Below are 22,444 nucleotides of genomic sequence, written 5' to 3' on the forward strand. Positions count from 1 at the left end.
GGACCACAATTAACGCTGACAGGTTCTGTGAGACTCTGAAAAAACTCAAACGGGCAATTCAAAGCCGGAGAAGAGGAATGTTGAGCAAGGGCGTACACATTCTCCATGACAACCCTCGCCCGCACATCGTTCGGCATACCGTTGATATCCTGCAACAGTTTCAGTGGAACATAATCACCCACCCACCCTACAGTCCTGACTTGGCGCCCAGTGACTATCACCTGTTCCCTAGGTTAAAAGAACATTTGGCCGGAAAACGATTCATTTCCGACGACTAGGTGAAAGAAGAGGTTCATAACTTTCTGAACAGCAAGGTAGCGAGCTGGTATGACATGGGCATACAAAAACTGCTTCAACGTTTACAAAAATGCATCGACATAAATGGTGATTATGTCGAAAAATAGCTAGATGTTCAAACTGTAAACTGATGTAAACCATTGTAGAAATAAACAGGTCCATGTAATTATAAAAAAGGTACGAAACCTTACTTTTGGGATTACCCTCGTAGTTTTAAAGCTTTTTTAGGCTCATGTTCTGATGGAACATGCAGAAATTAAATTTTTTATTGTGATGTTGCGTACCGGATTGTGGGAACATGGGAGTTATTGTCGTTAACATCTACTTGGCTGCTTACATTTTAACTTCTTGTCAGCCACAGAATTAATCACCTTTTACTATAAACGCTGGCATCCACGATAAACCCGCCAGCGTGCAATAGGTTCCGTACAGCAATGTCAACAATCAGTCTTAACACCTGTGATTTTCACGAGCGAGGTAACTTTTCATGTCAGCAAATTGTCAAAGCGGCATACTTAAAAACTACAAATCAAGGTATCAGAATTGAAAACGGTTCACCCTTAAGCTATGTAAACCTCACAAAAACATTTTTATTAACATAAGTACTGTCAGGACACTATCTCTCTAGTTTCTTGATATCTGATGCAACTAGACTGGTTTTCCACGAGGTGACGTATCATTGCGTTTCATTCTGGAAAACTGGAAAATGCTTAGCGAGAACTTTCCCCAACAGTTGACTCGTACAAGAACGCTTACTGGCCTGCGGCATGAGCACGTTAGAATGCAGATATAATTCCATCCTGTTAATTTGTTTAAAGGTATTTAAAGAAATTGTTTGTTCCCTAAAACTGCTTTATTTAAAATATTTGCGAGGGAGAATAATAGCTGGTATGAAGCCAGCTAAATCTAATAACTGAATAATAGCATCGATTACTAACCACTATACCGTATACTAGTATCTTTGGCAGATATCCTAGCTAATGGCTTGCAGGGCCAAAAAAATTTAACACTTTTAAATGTTTTTATTATGTATTCATTAAGAGAGACAATTTTATTTTAAATGTTAATGTTATGCGAATGTTATGGTTTGAAACTGTTTGTCCTGAGGTCCCCAAATACCCTGAAAGGTCTCTGTTGGATTCCTTTCATGTTAATTTCTTAAATCTGTTGTCATTTACGGCATAAATTCCTCTTCTAAATTTACTGTGGTGTTTCTGACTATCTGGGAGGAGACTGAGTAGTGGAACGTGTTATTTTTACACATAAACAAGAACGGTGTGTCACACTACTACACTTTAAAACACAGTTTATATGTAATTCATGTCACACAGTCTCATACGGAACCTACATCCGCTTGCTTTTATATACTGTATATGATAAGATACTGTCATCTCCCTTCCCTTCTGTGTGAGAGGGTGAATGAGCAAACGTATTTCTAGTTGCATGCTTGATGGTAGCAGACAAGCCTGTCTGCTAGAGAACAGTAGGACCAACGTCGGAACAGGTAGCTACGCTTTCTAAAAGCAAAGAGGTTTCTATCCTTAGTGTTGTCCTGTCAGTCCCTTGTTATGTTGGTATAGGAAGCTGCCTCTCTGGGCACTTTCGTTTTGTATACGGAAGTGCCCTTGGTAGGAGCCCAGGTCAGTCTGTCCGCGGCGAGCGTCTGAAGTGGTAAGATCTCCGGCTAAGCGCGTGTCTGCTAAGTCCGCAGGACAATGGATTTCTTAAGTTCAGCCTAACTGAAAATTTAATCACCTTTATTTCAGGTTTAGCTCTAAAATATCTAATGTTATCTTAAATTGCAACGCAGTGTATTTCGAGTGTGAACTTCAGAATATTTTCCAGTAGTTGCTTTGTCATTACTTTGTGAGTAAAGTGGAACGACGTGTTGATCAGTAACTCTAACTAAGATCATCAATCTTAAATGCGAATTTGCGTGAGATTGTAACGTCTCGCCTTAACAATATTTTTCAATATAGCAACTTTTCTTCATGTTCAACCCACGTGGGGTGTACTTTGTGAGACCAGTACCACGTGCTTATACAATTGTTTGACCCATCAGGTTAATAGTATGACGATAGTAACCAGTTCGAGGTTTTTCTTTTGTAAATTGCGTTTCGATGTAATTTATTTTAATTACCAAAATTATTGTGGAGTTACACTCTTTCTGTAAACCAAGTTGACCACGTGAAGCATGTGGTGTAATCATCAAAGTAGCCCTCAGCTATTCTTTTCGGGAAGATTTCACAAATAGTTAGTATGAATTTAGTATACCAGTGTGTGGTAATTTCATGACGGACAGGATGGCTCTACGAACGTAACTTCTTTGGGTGAAAATTGTATCGGTTGGTTGTGGTTAATTTCCTCTCGCTTACGTTTCAACGTTCTTCGTGTGTTAATTTATGAATGCAGTGTTGTATGCAGTCTCCCAATCTTGGCTCCATATTTGATGTGTTCCGTAAGATTACAAACCCACATTTTCACAATCCTAAATAAGGCACCAGCTTAGTTATGACTCAAGTTTAATATGCTGAAATTTCAATGGTTAATGTTAAAATAAATTTCCAAATATAAACTGATTTATTTCTTCTTGTTTAAATTCTCTTTTTTTATATATGTATCACCGTAACTAGTAAAAGGTTATAATTAGTGTTAGTCTGGTTAGGAATTTGGTAAGCTAGACTGGATACCTGGTGAAACAGTTGCGCAGTAATGCAAGGTTAACTTCCTCAGATAGCTCACAGTTTTTATCCCACTTTTATGCTCATGAATAGCAGCACCGCTTACATAACAAATTAAAGCAACAATATTACAACCCAGTCTACATTCATTGAGTATTTGAGAATGAGAGGAATTATCAACTTCCGAGAAAAATTTAAATATAATTTCAAGCCCTTAGGAAAAATTTTCTCTCGGGCACCCTCCGCAAAATGACGAAAGGAAAAGAGCTTATCTCTTACCGGTACTACGTTTTCACTGTTCATAGGGTCAGACTTTAGCACCAAGTATCAAGTTTTATTAATTCTTTGCTACCTACTTTCTTCGCAACATAGTTTGCAGATACTATCCACATATACTACTGAATGTACTTCGAAAACAGTATCATTGTGAGACGCCCAGTGCAGGAGATAAGACGTCATAAACACTGAAGTACATGAAAAACTAGCTTTTGCTTAGAATGGATTAATAGAACGTTAAAGCTCTTTTGTGCATGAGAGTTAGAGTCTTCAAATTACCGGGAGTTTACTGATTTATAACAAATTAATACTACTTGTACTTTTACTACTAGGCCTCCTAGTCCTCTCTACTACGTAAAACATATTTACATGTTTCTGTAATACAACAAGCTGCTACGAAAAACAATTTCAGAGTTGCGAGGGGATATTCTGTGTCATGCTTCCAGCAATCGGACAGCGGTAACAGCATTCAGTTATAAGCAGTTTTCTGATGTCAGTTTGCTCTGCTCAGTGATTCATATGACCGATGTTCGTTTACACCCCTGCTGTATCTTGACACTCAGTCAGAACTGTCGATGCCTCTCTAAAACTGACGTCTTTTTCAGGTGGTCGCGGTCCACAGGGCCCTGGAGGACAGGCCCCACAGAATGCAGAAGCAGAAGCACATGCCGCTCAGCCCACAGATAATGCTGCTCGTGAGTACTACGTGTACTACATACAAGTAATCTATGTGAGGCCTTCAGCAGGGCACGGCACATAAGCGGCGAATCAGGAAATCACTGCTGGTTTGGATGGATTTATTCCATACACAGATTGAATGACTTTACTTGTTAATCATTTATCGTGGAGAAAAGAAGTAATAAAATTTCACATTTCATGACATTCTAAACTATGCATTCGTCAACATTAACAGTTACTTGGCAGTATTTTCTCTCGGCTGATGTTTTATTAAGAGCTTACTGATTATTTTTGTAATATGTATATCGGATAATACGTGTCGCTTTTCAATCACGTTGCAAGAGAATTTGTAATATTGCAGCTAAATTATTCACCGAGTCATTCACACACTACTTGAGCAGTAATAGCGCTCTTTCATTTCCGTAGGGCGCACTGATAGTTCCATTTGTATTAGTGGGTGATTCTTCACCTAGCTTGTGCTGTGTTCTTACTGTCAAGAAGACTGCCACTAATCATGGCTCGTAGGACATCGTGTTTAAAGAGTTTTAATTGCGTTTCGTATGATCAGTATTTTTATAATTCATTTTGTTTGTCATGAAGAACGTAATTTTTTTTTAGGTACTGTAGTGCGATAAGGTTAAACCATAAAATGGAAAAGTTGGAAGAAAATAAGGCAGCAGTCCTTGTAAATAACCACCAACATCCCCCCCCCCCCCCCATTCTAGAGGTCTGGTGTTGGTACAGGAAGTGATTACTACGAATTTCAACCAAAGTATTAAAAGATGACGAATAGCTACGCTTTAGACGCTTGATGTATTTCTCTTGCCTGTGTTTTCGCGCTACCATCTGCGAGTAGAATGGGAAGTTGTTTCTGGTAACTATGTACCTTCCGCCTCTCATCACCCTATGGCTTGTGGAGCGGAGACTCAACCAAGGATGTTTTCCATCGTACTGTATCTACCTGCTTTTCAGTGGGCGTCACACATCTTTAGCAGAGATAAATGATCATAAACTGTCATGTCAAGATTTATTATCGATTGTAACAGAAGACATTGCAGTAGGCCAGTTTATGGCTGGCCACAAGAAACCAGTTGACGACAGTATCTGTTTTAGTGGCACCACGATATCCAATGTTCCACCCATGTTACATCGGAAGTCCTTCTCGGAAGTTCCACCGGGGGTCGATTCGCACAATAACCCTGAAAGAGTGGTTCGGTGTGGGGCGGCGGAGGGGTGAAGTGGACTACGGTGGTCGTCGTGGGGTTGTGGACCACTGCGGCTGCGGTGGGGACGGAGCCTCTCCGTCGTTCCTAGGCCCCCTGTTAACATACAATACAAAACAATACAATACAGTACAATTCAGTAGGTGAACCTACTTGCCTTACATATAATTTGCTACGCATATTGCAGAAAATCCTGTAAATTCCACTATGGTCTAAAGGTGCAATTTGGTGTTTACTGTTGAATAGAATGTGATCAACAGTATTCCTAGTATAGAAAACTGACAAATATCACGTGGAATTTAGTTTGCTAGTACGTATCTGTGAATCTGACCTACATACAGCATGGGCGCACATTTGTTGTCAGTGTGACTTAGTGCCTACTGAGGAGGATACAGAAGTGCTGGTATCCTCCATCTTCTTTCTCCCAAGTATGTTACCAGTTAGGATGGGACTATTATCAGTACTGAGTGAAATACATATAATTACTTATAGTACACTTTCAGAATGTGATCTGATTTTTGGTATGGACAGCATGTCATGCTCCACCGAGTCGAAGCCTGCATGTTCGTGTATCACAGTATTCCAGGACTTGGTAAGTATTACTGTGTCTGTAGGAATTACTTTGCTGTATGTCTTAAACAAAAGTTTTTGTTTGCTCTAGTCAAGGGTAATATCTAGATAGTTCATCAGCAGAGTACATCGTCTACATACCTGGTCTTGTGTAGTAGTTTAGGACACTTACGGGTTTTTTATCTATAAATATTTATTCAAAATTATTCGTAAACGTTTCAGCTAATAAGGGGCTCAGAGGAAAATCAATTACCATGATATCTGACATATTGTGCAGTTCACAGAATCTCTTGAAACTGGAAATAACTTAGTTTATAACATGTCTCAGTTGCCATTTTTATTTCCTCTGTCTCAACTGCATTTGTTAAGGCTTCATGTAACAATTCCTTTAAAATTTCTGTAGCCTATCGAACTGGAAATTGGAAAATAGGCTGCTGGCTTCAAAAGAGTCAGAGGGGCACTATGTGGAGATGGTGCATCTTTTAGCTGTTCGACTAATGCAACAATATTAGTTATACCAAATATGTGCCGTAAAGTGTCTTATATCACAGAAAAAAGAAATTTTGTACAGTTATAAACTCTCATTGACCTTGTGTAGATTATTATTTTAGTTTTATGTTGCCTTAAACTTACCTAGATAGCCGTACTATAAAATAAATATTGCTGTGCAAGATAAGTACAGTGCATTTCAGTTTTTAATGTTCCTACTTATGTGGGAATTTAAGGAGATGGGACCTGTATAAACTGAAACAACCAAAGGTTGTACAGAGTTTCAGGGAGAGCATAAGGGAACAATTGACAGGAATGGGAGAAAGAAATACAGTAGAAGAAGAATGGGTGGCTTTGAGGGATGAAGTAGTGAAAGCAGCAGAGAATCAAGTAGGTAAAAAGACCAGGGCTAGTAGAAATCCTTGGGTAACAGAAGAAATATTGAACTTAATTGATGAAAAGAGAAAATATAAAAATGCACTAAATGAAGCAAGCAAAATGGAATACAAACGTCTCAAAAATGAGATCGACAGCCAAAATGGCTAAGCAGGGATGGCTAGAGGACAAATGTAAGGATGTAGAGGCTTATCTCACTAGGGGTAAGATAGATACTGCCTGTTTGCAGATAAGAGAACCACTTGTATGAACATCAAGACCTTAGATGTAAACCCAGTTCTAAGCAAAGAAGGGAAAGCAGAACGGTGGAAGGAGTACACAGAGGGTCTATACAAGGGCGATGTACTTGAGGACAATATAATGGAAATGGAAGAGGATGTAGATGAAGATAAAATGGGAGATACGATACTGCGTCAAGAGTTTGACAGAGCACTGAAAGACCTGAATCGAAACAAGGCACCGGGAGTAGACAACATTCCATTGGAACTACTGACGGCCTTGGGAGAGCCAGTCCTGACAAAACTCTACCATCTGGTGAGCAAGATCTATGAGACAGGCGAAATACCCTCAGACTTCAAGAAGAATATAATAATTCCAGTCCTAAAGAAAGCAGGTGTTGACAGATGTGAAAATTACTGAACTATCAGTTTAATAAGTCACAGCTGCAAAATACTAATGCGAATTCTTTACAGACGAATGGAAAAACTGGTAGAAGCCGACCTCGGGGAATATCAGTTTGGATTCCGTAGAAATGTTGGAACACGTGAGGCAACACTGACCCTACGACTTATCTTAGAAGCTAGATTAAGGAAGGGCAAACCTACGTTTCTAGCATTTGTATACTTAAAGAAAGCTTTTGACAATGTTGACTGGAATACTCTCTTTCAAATTCTGAAGGTGGCAGGGGTAAAGCACAGGGAGCGAAAGGCTATTTACAATTTGTACAGAAACCAGATGGCAGTTATTAGAGTCAAGGGGTATGAAAGGGAAGCAGTGGTTGGGAAGGGAGTGAGACAGGGTTGTAGTCTGTCCCCGATGTTATTCAATCTGTATATTGAGCAAGCAGTAAAGGAAACAAAAGAAAAATTCGGAGTAGGTATTAAAATCCACGGAGAAGAAATAAAAATATTTAGGTTCGCCGATGTCATTGTAATTCTGTCAGAGACAGCAAAGGACTTGGAAGAGCAGTTGAACGGAATGGATAGTGTCTTGAAAGGAAGACATAAGATGAGCATCAACAAAAGCAAAACGAGGATAAGGGAATGTAGTCGAATTAAGTCGAATAATGCTGAGGGAGGTAGATTAGGAAATGAGACACTTAAAGTAGTAAAGGAGTTTTGCTATTTGGGGTGCAAAATAACTGATGATGGTCGAAGTAGAGAGGATATAAAATGTAGACTGGCAATGGCAAGGAAAGCGTTTCTGAAGAAGAGAAATTTGTTAACATCGAGTATAGATTTAAGTGTCAGGAAGTCTTTTCTGAAAGTATTTGTATGGAGTGTAGCCATGTATGGAAGTGAAACATGGACAATAACTAGTTTGGACAAGAAGAGAATAGAAGCTTTCGAAATGTGGTGCTACAGAAGAGTGCTGAAGATTAAATGGGTAGATCACATAACTAATGAGGAAGTATTGAATAGGATTGGGGAGAAGAGAAGTTTGTGGTACAACTTGACCAGAAGAAGGGATCGCTTGGTAGGACATGTTCTGGGGCATCAAGAGATGACCAATTTAGTATTGGAGGGTAGCGTGGAGGGTAAAAATCGTAGAGGGAGACCAAGAGATGAATACACTAAGCAGATTCAGAAGGATGTAGGTTGCAGTAGGTACTGGGAGATGAAGAAGCTTGCACAGGATAGAGTAGCATGGAGACAGGACTGAAGAACACACACACACACACACACACACACACACACACACACACAATTTTCCCGAAGTACCGACAGAGTACTCCAAAGATATTATTAAATGCGCTGACTAACTACTGTACTATACTGGTTTTTGTAGAATTCATAATTATCCATTCCTTAAAAACATAATATATTAACTAGAGGAACTTTATTATACTTATATTTTCTGTATGATTTGGGATGCACGCTGTGGAAGTCGTTTGACGTGTTGGGCCACTTCTGTTCTGTGACTGACCACGACGAAGTCTTTCGGTAGACTACATAGCATTCTTTCTGGACTTCACAAGTCCATGTAATTGAGTAGCAGATGTACGTTGACGGTAGAGATGTGTAATTTATTTATTTTATTTACACGCCAAGTTCCGTAGGACCAAAATGAAGAGCAAATCTCCAAGGTCATGTATCATGTCAGTACATGAAATTACAACATAAAAGTAATAACAGATAAAAATAAAGTGTTTATGAACCCGAAAAACTCAATCCATAATTTTAAGTAAACGCAAATAACAATACAACAAGAATCAGCTTAATTTTTCAAGGAAGAGAATTGGTGGAGTTACCCATGAGGAGACTCTTCAGTTTAGATTTGAAAGCGCTTGGATTAGTGCTAAGATTTTTGAATTCGAGCGGTAGCTTATTGAAAATGAAAATGAATGCAGCAGTATACTGCCCACCTTTCTACATAAGAGTTAAGGAAGTACGATAAAAATCTAGGTTTGATTTCTGCCAAGTATTAACTGAGTGAAAACTGCTTATTCTTGGGAATAAGCTAATATTGTTAACAAGAAATGACAGTAAGGAATATATAACTTGAGAGGCCAATGTCAAAATACCCAGATACGTGAACTTACACAACCTATTGCCCGAACCGCCCATTCTAAGCCAAAAATATCCTTTTGTGATGGGAAGAGTTAGCCCAAAATATAATATAATACCATACCATATAAGCGAATGAAAATAAACAAAGTAGGCTAATTTTCCTGTCGAACGATCATTCACTTCAGATACCATTCGAATAGTAAAAATAGCAGCACTAAGTCTTTGAACAAGATCCTGAACGTGTGTTTTCCACAACAGTTTACTATCTATCTGAACACCTAGAAATTTAAACCATTCAGTTTCACTAATCATATGCCCATTCTGTGAAATTAAAACGTCAAGTTTTCTTGAATTGTGTTTTAGAAACTGAGTGTTACTGTGATTTAGAGTTAGTTTATTTTCTACAGACCATGAACTTAGGTCACGAACTGCACTATTTGAAACCAGGCCAATCTCGCACACAACATCCTTCACTACCAAGCTAGCGTCATCAGCAAACAGAAATATTTTAGTTACCTGTAATACTAGAGGGCATATCATTTATATAAATAAGGAACTGGAGTAGCCCCAACACTGATCCCTGGGGCGCTCCCACTTGACTGTGCCCCACTCAGACTCCACACCACAGCCATTCTCAACATTGTGAATAATGACCTTTTGCTGTCTGTTGCTGAAGTAAGAGGTGAACCAATTGTGAGCTACTCCCCGTATACCATAATGGTCTTGCTTCTGGAGCAATATTTGGCGATCAAGACAATCAGACGCCATAGTTAAATCAAAGATATGCCTAGCGTTCGGAACCTTTTGTTTAGCCCATCCAGTACCTCACAGAGAAAAGAGAATATAGCATTTTCAGTTGTTAAATGACTTCTGAAGCCGAACAGTACATCTGATAGCAAATCGTGTGATACAATGATCAATTATCTTTACATACATAGCCTTTTCAATAACTTTAGCAAACACCGATGTCATAGAAAAAAAGCGGCTTTACTATTCAGTACTTCAGTCGTTCAGGAAACTAACATTCGTAAAGGAAAAATTACAAATGTGACTAAATACACGACTAACGTGTGCAGCACAGTACTTAAGTATTCTGCTAGGCACTCCATCATATCCATGAGAGTCCTTAGTCTTCAGTAATTTAATTATTTACTCAATCTTCCACTTGTCACTATCACAGAGACATCAGTCTTAGGAAGTAATTTTCCAACAGAGTTATATGATTACCTGTAAAAAGTAAGTTTTTATTTAATGCACCAGTAATGCTCAGAAAATGATTGTTAAATACTGTATATATTTCTGACATATCAGTGACAGAAATATTTTTACTACGAAGTGACTATATATCGTCGACCTTGCGCTGCTGACCAGACACTAACTTCACAACCGACCATATGGTTTTAATTTTAATTAGCTATTCTACTTGCGTACCACACAGTCTTTGCGTTCCTAATAACATTTTAAGCATCTCACAGTACTGTTTGTAATGGGCTACTGTAGCTTGATTGTGATGATTTCTAGCATTTTGTTATAATTCGTGCTTAGTTCTCCATGCTGCCAGTGTCGTCGTAACTGCCGTCTGGTTAACATCTCCTGTGCACCAAGCTACGTAAATTGAAGTATTAACTGTGTTTTTCTTACTTGTCACTTCTTTTTCCGTGTGTTTTTGCTTTTAGGAAGCTTTAATTTTCGAGTACTAGTAATAGTGTTCCATAGATTTCGTGTTTGTTTCGAATACAGTCCAGAGACAGTTAGTACTTATTTTCATTGTTTCCAACAAGAAGTTCTAGAAACCACAGTTTATTCAGCTATCAACCGCCTTTAGTGAACTAGCAGTCTAGTTAAAAGTTGATTACTTAACCCTCTACAGTAAATTGTTGATTTCTTAGGATGTGTGACTGCTGTTTACGGACGCAGGAGGAGCTGGCCACTGTTCGCGAACAGCTGAACGTGCTGATGGCCGCGATCAGCCGTCTTCAGGCTGCTGCCTCGAAGTGTAGCGGCAGTGGGGAATTTGGTGCGTCGCATCGTACACCCCAGGTGTTACATGCTTCACCCACGGTCCCTGCTGTCGAGACATCTTCGCAGGTACCGGGCGCGGTTGGGCCACCCTCTCCCCAAGACGATTGGCGGGTTCAACGCCGTTCGGTCGCACGAGGTGGAGGGTCAATGTGGAGGCTGGCCGTGTGGCATCTCCCGCTCTGCCTGTGAGTGGACATCTGGCCGCTCCTTCAACAAGGTCGAAGCAGGCACATGGGGGGAGGGGTTTAACAGTGACTGGGAGCTCCAATGTTAAGCGGGTGATGGAGCCTCTTAGGGAAATAGCGGAAAGGTCGGGGAAGAAGGCAGTGTTCACTCTGCTTGCCGCGGGTCTCGTCCGTGATGTGGAGGAGGCCCTGCCGGCGGCGATAGAGAGCACTGGGTGCACCCAACTGCAAATTGTTGCTCATGTCGGCACCAATGACTCCTGCCGTCTGGGTTCAGAGGTTAGCGGAATTGGTGAAGGCGGGAAGCCACGCTCGTGGGGTGAAATCAGAGCTAACTATTTGTAGTATCGTTCCCAGAACCGATCGCGGTCCTATGGTTTGGAGCCGTGTGGAAGGCTTAAACCATAGGCTCAGACGAATCTGCGGAGATATGGGGTATAAATTTCTCGACCTCCGCTATCGGGTGGAGAAATGTAGGGTCCCCCAGAATAGGTCAGGCGTGCACTACACGCAGGAAGTGTCTACAAGGGTAGCGGAGTACGTGTGGAGTGCACATGTGGATTTTTTAGGTTAGAGAATTCCCTCCCTTGGCCCGAAAAGACGCCTCCTGAGATACGACAAGGTAGCAGTAGGCAAAACGTAACAGGTAATGACAATAATAATGTGGTAATAGTAACCATAGACAACATTTTTTTTTGTTCATTCCTCATTACTAAAAGGGCATTCTGTTAGCAAAAAGGTGAATGGCCTTTCAGATCATGATGCACTAATTTTAACTCTAAAAGATTTTTGTGCTGCAACACGTGTTAAATATAGTCATCATCTGTTCAGGAAAGCTAATCCAGTTGTTGTAGAGACCTTTGTAAACTTTATCAAGGAACAAGAGTGGCAAGATGTTTATAGCGCTGATACATGAACCATGGACCTTGCCGTTGGAGGGGAGGCTTCCGTGCCTCAGCGATACAGATAGCTGTACCGTAGGTGCAACCATAGAAGAGGGGTATCTGTTGAGAGGCCAGACAAACGTGTGGTTACTGAAGAGGGGCAGCAGCCCTTTCAGTAGTTGCAGGGGCAACAGTCTGGATGATTGACTGATCTGGCCTTGGAACAATAACCAAAACGGCCTTGCTGTGCTGGTACTGCGAACGGCTGAAAGCAAGGGGAAACTACGGCCGTAATTTTTCCCGAGGGCATGCAGCTTTACTGTATGATTAAATGATCATGGCGTCTTCTTGGGTAAAATATTCCGGAGGTAAAATAGTCCCCCATTCGGATCTCCGGGCGGGGACTACTCAAGAGGATGTCGTTATCAGGAGAAAGAAAACTGGCCTTCTACGGATCGGAGCGTGGAATGTCAGATTCCTTAATCTGGCAGGTAGGTTAGAAACTTTAAAAAGGGAAATGGATAGGTTAAAGTTAGATATAGTGGGAACTAGTGAAGTTCGGTGGCAGGAGGAACATGACTTCTGGTCAAGTGACTGCAGGGTTATAAACACAAAATCAAATAGGGGTAACGCAGGAGTAGGTTTAATAATGAATAGGAAAATAGAAATGCGGGTAAGCTACTACAAATGGCATAGTGAACGCATTATTGTGATATGAAGCCCACACCTACTACAGTAGTACAAGTTTATATGCAACTAGCTCTGCAAATGACGAAGAAATTGAAGAAATGTTTGATCAAATAAAAGAAATTATTCAGATAGTGAAGGGAGATGAAAATTTAATAGTCGTGGGTGATTGGAATTCGGTAGTAGGAAAATGGTGAGAAGGAAACGTAGTAGGTGAATATGGACTGGGGTAAAGAAATGAAAGAGGAAGCCGCCTGGTAGAATTTTGCAAAGAGCACAACTTAATCATAGGTAACACTTGGTTCAAGAATCATAAAAGAAGGCTGTATTCATGGAAGAAGCCTGGAGATACTAAAAGGTATCAGATAGATTATATAATGGTAAGACAGAGATTTAGGATCCAGGTTTTAAATTGCAAGACATTTCCAGGGGCAGATGTGGACTCTGACCATAATCTATTGGTTATGAGCTCTAGATTAAAACGGAAGAAACTTCAAAAAGGTGGAACTATAAGGAGATGCGACATGGATAAACTAAAAGAACCAGAGCTTGTACAGAGTTTCAGGGAGAGCATAAGGGAAAAATTGAAAGGAATGGGGGAAAGAAATACGGTAGAAGAAGGATGAAGTAGTGAAGGCAGCAGAGAATCAAGTAGGTAAAAAGACAAGGGCTAGTAGAAATCCTTGGGTAACTGAAGAAATATTGAATTTAATTGATGACAGGAGAAAATATAAAAATGCAGTAAATGAAGCAGGCACAACAGAAATACAGACGTCTCAAAAATGAGATCGACAGGAAGTGCAAAATGGCTAAGCAGGGATGGCTAGAGGACAAATGTAAGGATGTAGAGGCTTATCTCACTAGGGGTAAGATAGATACTGCCTACAGGAAAATTAAAGAGACCTTTGGAGATAAGAGAACCACTTGTATGAACATCAAGAGCTAAGATGGAAACCCAGTTCTAAGCAAAGAAGAGAAAGCAGAAAGGTGGAAGGAGTATATAGAGGGTCTATACAAGGGCGATGTACTTGAGGACAATATTATGGTATTGGAAGACAATGTAGATGAAGATGAAATGGGCGATAAGATACTGCGTGTAGAGTTTGACAGAGCGCTGAAAGACCTGAGTCGAAACAAGGCCCCCGGAGTAGACAACATTCCATTGTAACTACTGACGGCCTTGCGAGAGCCAGTCCTGACAAAACTCTACCATCTGGTGAGCAAGATGTATGAGACAGGCGAAATACCCTAATACTTCAAGAAGAATATAATAATCCCAACGAAAGCAGTTGTTGACAGATGCGAAAATTACCGAACAATCAGTTTATTAAGTCACAGCTGCAAAATACTAACGCGAATTCTTTACAGACGAATGGAAAAACTAGTAGAAGCCGACCTCGGGGAAGATCAGTTTGGATACCGTAGAAATGTTGGAACACGTGAGGCAGTACTGACCCTACCACTTATATTAGAAGCTAGATTAAGGAAGGGCAAACCTACGTTTCTAGCATTTGTAGACTTAAAGAAAGCTTTTGACAATGTTGACTGGAATACTCTCTTTAAAATTCTGAAAGTGGCAGGGGTAAAATACAGGGAGCGAAAGGCTATTAACAATTTGTACAGAAACCAGATGGCAGTAATAAGAGTCGAGGGACATGAAAGGGAAGCAGTGGTTAGGAAGGGAGTGAGACAGGGTTGTAGCCTGTCCCCGATGTTATTCAATCTGTATATTGAGCAAGCATTAAAGGTAACAAAAGAAAAATTTGGAGTAGGTATTAAAATCCATGGAGAAGAAATAAAAATATTTAGGTTCGCCGATGTCATTGTAATTCTGTCAGAGACAGCAAAGGACTTGGAAGAGCAGTTGAACGGAATGGATAGTGTCTTGAAAGGAGGATATAAAATGAACATCAACAAAAGCAGAACGAGGATAATGGAATGTAGTCGAATTAAGTCGGGTGATGCTGAGGGAATTAGATTAGGAAATGAGACACTTAAAGTAGTAAAGGAGTTTTGCTATTTGGGGAGCCAAATAACTGATGATGGTCGAAGTAGAGAGGATATAAAATGTAGGCAGGCAATGGCAAGAAAAGCTTTCGAAATGTGGTGCTACAGAAGAATGCTGAAGATTAAATGGGTAGATCACATAACTAATGAGGAAATATTGTATAGTATTGGGGAGAAGAGACGCTTGTGGCACAACTTGACCAGAAGAAGGGATCGGTTGGTAGGACATGTTCTGAGGCTTTAAGGGATCACCAATTTAGTATTGGAGGGTAGCGTAGAGGGTAAAAATTGTAGAGGGAGACCAAGAGATGACTACACTAAGCAGATTCAGAAGGACGTGGGTTGCAGTGGGTACTGGGAGATGAAGAAGTTTGCACAGGATAGAGTAGCATGGAGAGCTGAATCAAACCAGTCTCAGGACTGAAGACCACAACAACAACAACAGCAGACGATAAATATAATGCTTTTCTCAAGACTTTTCTCGTGATCTTTGAAAGTTGCTTTCCTTTAGAACGTTCAAAACAGGCTACTAGCATAAACAGGCAGCCTGGGTGGCTGACTAGAGGGATAAGAATATCTTGTAGAACAAAGTTGCAATTATATCAAAACGTTAGAAACAGTCAAAATCTAAATGCAGCAGCCCATTACAAACAGTATTGTAAGGTGCTTAAAATGTTATTAGGAAGGCAAAAAGTATGTGGTATGCAGATAGAATAGCTAAGTCTCAGGATAGAATTAAAACCATATTGTCAGTCGTAAACGAAGTGGCTGGTCTGCAGAGACAGGTCGAGGATATAGAATCAGTGCGTAGTGGGAATGTCCGTGTTACTGATAATTCGCATATATGTACAGTATTTAATAATCACTTTCTGAATATAGCAGGTGAACTAAATAGAAACCTAGTCCCAACAGGGAATCATATAGCGCTCTTAGAAAAAGTGTTCCGAGACTGTTACCTGAAATGCTCCTGCGTGATACTGACAAGTGGGAGATTGAGTTAATAATTAAATCACTAAAGACCAAGAACTCTCATGGATATGACGGGGTATCTAGCAGAATACTGAAGTACTGTTCTATGTATGTTAGCCCTGTACTTAGCCATATCTGTAACTTTTCCTTAAGGAGTGGTCGGTTTCCTGACCGATTAAAGTACTCGGTAGTGAAGCCAGTTTATAAAAAGGGAGACAGGTATAATATTGACAATTATAGACCTATTTCTATGCCGTCGGTGTTTGCTAAAGTTATCGAGAAGGTTGTATATACAAGGTTACTGGAGTCCTTAAATTCACATAATTTGCTGTCAATTGTTCAGTTTGGTTTTAGAAATGGTGTAACAACTGAAAATGCTATATTCTCTTTTCTCCGTGAGGTTTTGGACGGATTAAATAAAAGGTTGCGAACGCTAGGTGTTTCCTTTGATTTAACGAAGGCTTTTGACTGTGTTGACCACAAAATATTACTGCAGAAGTTGGACCATTATGGAGTAAGGGGAGTAGCTTACAATTGGTTCGCCTCTTACTTTAAGAACAGAAAGCAGGAGGTAATTCTCCGCAATATTGAGAGTGGTAGTGAGGTTCAGTCCCAATGGGGCAGTGTTAAGTGGGGCATTCCCCAAGGGTCGGTGCTGGGGCCACTGCCGTTGCTTATTTATATAAATGATATGCCTTCTAGTATTACAGATGATTCAAAAATATTTCTGTTTGCTGATGACACCAGATTGGTAGTGAAGTATCTTGTGTGTAATACTGAAACAGTATCAAATAATGTAGTTCATGAAATTAGTTCGTGGCTTGTGGAAAATAACTTGGTGCTAAATCACAGTAAGACTCAGTTTTTACAGTTTCTAACTCACAATGCAACAAGAACCGATATTTTGATCAGACAGAATGGGCATATTACAAGCGAAACGGAACAGTTCAAGTTCCTAGGCGTTCGGATAGGTAGTAAGCTGTTGTGGAAAGCCCATGTTCAGGATCTTGTTCAGAAACTAAATGCTGCTTTATTTACCATTAGAACAGTATCTGAAATAAGTGATACTTAAACACGAAAAGTAGTCTACTTCGCATATTTTCATACGCTTATGTCGTATGGTATTTTTTGGGGTAATTCTTATGATTCAAAAAGGGTGTTTTTGGCTCAAAAACGGGCTGTTCGAGCTATATGTGGTGTAAGTTCGAGAACCTCTTGTCGACCCGTATTCAATAGTCTGGGAATACTGACATTGCCCTCACAGTATATATTTTCTTTAATGTCGTTTGTTGTTAGCAATATTAGCCTATTCCCAAGAGTTAGCAGCTTTCACTCAGTTGATACTAGGCAGAAATCCAATCTGTATGTGGATTGCACTTCCTTGACTCTCGTGCAGAAAGGAGTGCAGTATTCTGCTGCATCCATTTTCAAGAACAAGAACTCAAAAATCTTATCAGTAGCCCAAAATCTTTTAAGTCTAAACTGAAGAGTTTCCTCATGGCTCACTCCTTCTATTCTGTCGAGGAGCTACTGGAAGAGCTAACAATTTAAGCAAATTCCAGTGTTACATTGTTGATTTTCTTTATTTAAACGTACGACTTGTCACCTGAATATGTTTTTTTTATATTTAATTTCATCTGTTTCTAATATCGTGTTATAATTTCATGTATTGACTCGTTCCATGACCATGGAGACTTCTCCGTAATTTGGTCCCACGGAACAATAAATAAATAAATAAATAGAGGTACTCAAGGCACCCTCCGTCGCACACCATCAGGTTGCTTGCGGAGTATGGATGTAGATGCAGATATCCTTATACCACTAGTCAGCCACCCAGTCAGAGTTGAACAACAGGGCTTTCTTGAACGGTTAACAGGATTGTATGAACGTTCTCTGCATTTCACACCGTTTTTCCCTAAATTCGGCGTGGAATTGTGCTCTCTCCCTTATCAAAAAACTGAGGGACAGAGTTCATTGTACCTCACATATTGTTTATTAATTTTCGCTATCCAGAACTTCTTTGTGTGTGTGTGTGTGTGTGTGTGTGTGTGTGTGTGTGTGTGTGTGTGTGTGTTTGTGTGTGTGTGTGTGTGTGTGTGACACCTTCCCGGAATTGCTCTGCAAAACAGTTTTAGATTCTCTTGCGCAGCACTCACTTGCGGCAGTTTTGTCTTCAAAATGACGGTGTGTGCATCGGTCTCTATATCGGCGTTTCTCATCGACATCACCAGACTGCATTCCCGTAAGTTGTCTGAATAAAAAACAACGACGGTTGAGCTCTTGTCGCGTCTTGAGTGAAATGCAATAAGCGAAAAATTCTGTTCTGAAAAATCACCAAGGCGACGAGACTTGCTACAATCAACACCAAGCTACCACCAAACGACAAAGAGCAGAAATGCACATGAAGGACCAACGCCTTGACGGCGTAAACGAAATTCAAGCCAATACGATCTGAGAGTTGAACAAGAAGGCTTTCTTGAATGGTTAAGAGGCTTGTACGAACGTTCTCTGAATTTCACTCAGCTGGGAGGAGACTACGTAGATCTACTGAGGCATTAACACCACCGCCTTATATTTTCTCTACATTTCATTAATCCAGTCTCCAAACATATTGGACTAATTGATATCGAAAACTGGCGTTAGCGCTTGTTCTTTAGAACGATCCGTTGAATTATGCCGATACTTACCACAGAATACACACAGAAACAAGGAACAGAGCAGTCGAGAACATTTTCAGTTTTTATATCGTCACGATCATTCAGATCGATGCCCATGGGCCGATAACATCCTTCCACGGTCAACAATGACTCTAACTACAACATAAACATAATATTATTATATAATTTTCGAATGAATGGATTTTAATCGCACACCGCATACCGTTTCACATCGGCCCAGAAACTATCCTCGCGAAAATCACTTTATTAGAGGGTTGCGGCCTTCTAAGTAATGAATCAGTGTACCACTGCACCAGGGCGGTGGTGGTACCTCAGAAGACTCCACTGTTTATAGACCCACTCATTGCCGAGCTCCGGTTTGCAGTTTGCTTCCATAAGAACCGTGTTACGAATAGACGAGCTCCCTCTCTAGCGTTTTCTTCTCTCCACTCGTGTAACCAGTGAAGTGGTGCAACGATACGACACTGGGCTCGTATTCGGCAGGACGACGGTTCAGATCTACGTCCAGCCATCGATATATCGAGTTTCTATTCTATCAATAAACCCCCCCGCGCTTGACAAAAACTTGGCATGGTTGTGCAAGAAAAAGGATGTTGGTAGATCTCCTAAACTCATACGATCTGATGCAGAATGTGTTTATTCCAGCTAGGGTGCAGGGGAACAGCAGCACAGCCATAGACAATATTTGTATTCATTCTTCATTACTAGACGGTGATTCTGTTAGTAAAAGGGTGAATGGCCTTTCAGGCCGTGATGCACAGAGTTTAACACCAAAAGGTTTTTGTACTCTTGTTCTTCTTCTTGTTCAACTCTCACGTCGTATTGGCTTGAATTTCGTTTACGCCGACAAGGAGTTAGTCCTTCGTGTGCATTTCTGCTCTTTGTCGTTTGGTGGTAGCTTGATGTTGATTATAGCAAGTATCGTCGCCTTGGCGATTTTTTCAGAATAGAATTTTTCGCTTATTGCATTTCACTCAAGACGCGACAAGAGCTCAATCGTCGTAGTTTTTATTCAGATAACTTACGGGAATGCAGTCTGGTGATGACGTTGAGAAACGCCGATATAGCGACCGCCGGCCGGTGTGGCCGTGCGGTTCTAAGCGCTTCAGTTTGGAACCGCGTGACTGCTACGGTCGCAGGTTCGAATCCTGCCTCGGGCATGGATGTGTGTGTTGTCCCTAGGTTAGTTAGGTTTAATTAGTTCTAAGTTCTAGGTGACTGATGACCTCAGAAGTTAAGTCGCATAGTGCTCAGAGCCATTTGTACCATTTGATATAGCGACCGATGCACACACCGCCATTTTGAAGACAAAACTGCCGCAAGTGAGTGCTGCGCCAGAGAATCTAAAACTGTTTTGCAGAGCAATTCCAGGAAGGTGTCACACGCACACGCACACACGCACACACGCACACGCACACACGCACACACGCGCGCACACACACACACACGCACACACACACACACACACACACACACACACACACACACACACACACACACACACACACACACACACACACACGCTAAATACTAATGCCACCACACGAACGCGAACAAAAATGACCAGCCTAAGAAGTTATGGATAGTGAAAATTAATAAACAATGTGTGAGGTACAATGAACTCTGTCCCTCTGTTTTTTGAAAAGGGAGAGAGCACAATTCCACGCCGAATTTAAGGAAAAACCTCCATCTCTATTTACAAGTTTACTTGCTAAATTAATTTCAACTGCTTCCCTGATAACATAATCCTAACAGCTGGAAGTGCATGCAAGAATCTCTTTGATGTTGTTTCCTTAGGATGACCGGAGTCGAGACAATATTTAGCAGTAGCAGATTTACTTGGTTGTTGTAAATTTGTGTGACGCTTATGCCCAAAGCACCGGTCGTCCACGGTGCTAATGGTATGACCAATATACAACATGCCATAACTGCAAGGAATGTTATAGACACCCACATTAAACAAACCCTGATCGTCCTTTACGGAAACTAAAAGAATTGTAATCTGAGATGTTGGTCGAAAAACATATTTCGTCCGCAGCTCGTGGTCGTGCGGTAGCGTTCTCGCTTCCCGCGCCTGGGTTCCCGGGTTCGATTCCCGGCGGGGGTCAGGGATTTTCTCTGCCTCGTGATGACTGGGTGTTGTGTGATGTCCTTAGGTTAGTTAGGTTTAAGTAGTTCTACGTTTTAGGGGACTGATGACCATAAATGTTAAGTCCCATAGTGCTCAGAGCCATTTGAACCATTTTTGAAAAACATATTTCACATCATATTTCCACAAAATATGTCCGATCAAGTTGGGAATGCTCCCTGTGCCAGCCAAAAGACCGTTAGCTTTGGTGCCAATTCGGTATTAGTAGTACTAGCGCAGTGCAAGCCTGATATGTCTTTAACTGTAACCACGCTGATGAGAGGTGATTTCAAGGTGGGCTAGCCCAGCTGACAATGTCAAGGTCTGCTATGACGTGGGCCCTGTGAACCAAGGTACGAAGTACCCCTTCACGCTGAGCCTAGTGCTGAGAAGTACCAGCCTGTGGATACAAGTCATAGAGTAGGGGTCATCTCCCTACGTGCCATTAGCCTTCCTCCCCCAGACATACATCAAGTAATGGAGGGTAGCTATCCTTTTTCCTCTCCATCGTGAAACGAATATTCGGGTGGGCTGAATGTACGTCCTGGTCTGCTGCTCGATATTACCTTACTACGTGTTGATACAAAACCAAACGTACCGAGTGAGGTGGCGCAGTGGTTAGCACACTGGAATCGGGAGGACGACGCTTCAATCCCTCGTCCGGCCATCCTGATTTAGATTTTCCATGATTTCTCTCAATAACTTAAAGCAAATGCGGGGATCGTTACTTTGAAAGAGCTCGTCCGACTTCCTTCTCCATTCTTCCTTAATCCGATGACACCGATGACCTTGCGGACAGGAGTGGCCGTGCGGTTCTAGGCGCTACATTCTGGAGTCGAGTGACCGCTACGGTCGCAGGTTCGAATCCTACCTCGGGCATGGATGTGTGTGATGTCCTTAGGTTAGTTAGGTTTAATTAGTTCTACGTTTTAGGCAACTGATGACCTCAGAAGTTAAGTTGCATAGTGCTCAGAGCCATTTGAACCATTTTGAACCGATGACCTAGTTGTTCGGTTACCAAACTTCCACTTTGTTCATTACAAACGTCTTCTAATTTCTGTGGCAAATTCTTTGACTGGAGGTGTGTTCTCTTGTTTTGATTGAGCCGTGTCACGAGCTCTACACTTAGGTGAATTTTCATCACACTATAGAAACAAGTTTTATGAGTTATCGTTATCTATGTGATGTTCAAGCTTATCCATTGTGGATATTCTACAATGTGAATGTGCATACATGATAACACGTCTTGTCATAATAGGTGGTGAATGAGCTAAAAATGAAGGCAGTAGTTCGCAGTTGGTCCCGTTATGTAAAGTAGACGTGCAGGTCAGGTAACATTTCACTGTGCCTGATAAGCCAAGAACCACACTTTCAGTAAACATTTTGTTACCTGCATCTCTGTCCAGGAACTCTCAGTTGGTCTTAAATCAAGTAAATCATTCTCGCGAAAACGTAATTGACTCAGTGTATTGGTCGATAAAAAGTAATATTTCAGCTATACTAGGTCTCTCTCCGAAGAGTGGTTACGTGTATTTTCTCTTTTGT

The 22,444-nt window shown here is 41.0% G+C and overlaps 1 protein-coding gene across 7 annotated transcripts in view; it reads left to right on the forward strand.

The window, feature by feature from the left end:
• Positions 1-22,444, forward strand: part of LOC126298740 (uncharacterized) — a 374,620-nt gene that overhangs the window by 339,274 nt on the left and 12,902 nt on the right. For all 7 annotated transcript variants that reach the window (XM_049990183.1, XM_049990179.1, XM_049990178.1 and 4 more), the window contains one exon: positions 3,860-3,949. In XM_049990183.1, the coding sequence (XP_049846140.1) occupies positions 3,860-3,949 (90 nt within the window). The remainder of the gene's footprint in view (positions 1-3,859; positions 3,950-22,444) is intronic.

The sequence above is a fragment of the Schistocerca gregaria genome, chromosome X (assembly GCF_023897955.1).
Source record: "Schistocerca gregaria isolate iqSchGreg1 chromosome X, iqSchGreg1.2, whole genome shotgun sequence".
NCBI classification, from domain to species: domain Eukaryota; kingdom Metazoa; phylum Arthropoda; class Insecta; order Orthoptera; family Acrididae; genus Schistocerca; species Schistocerca gregaria.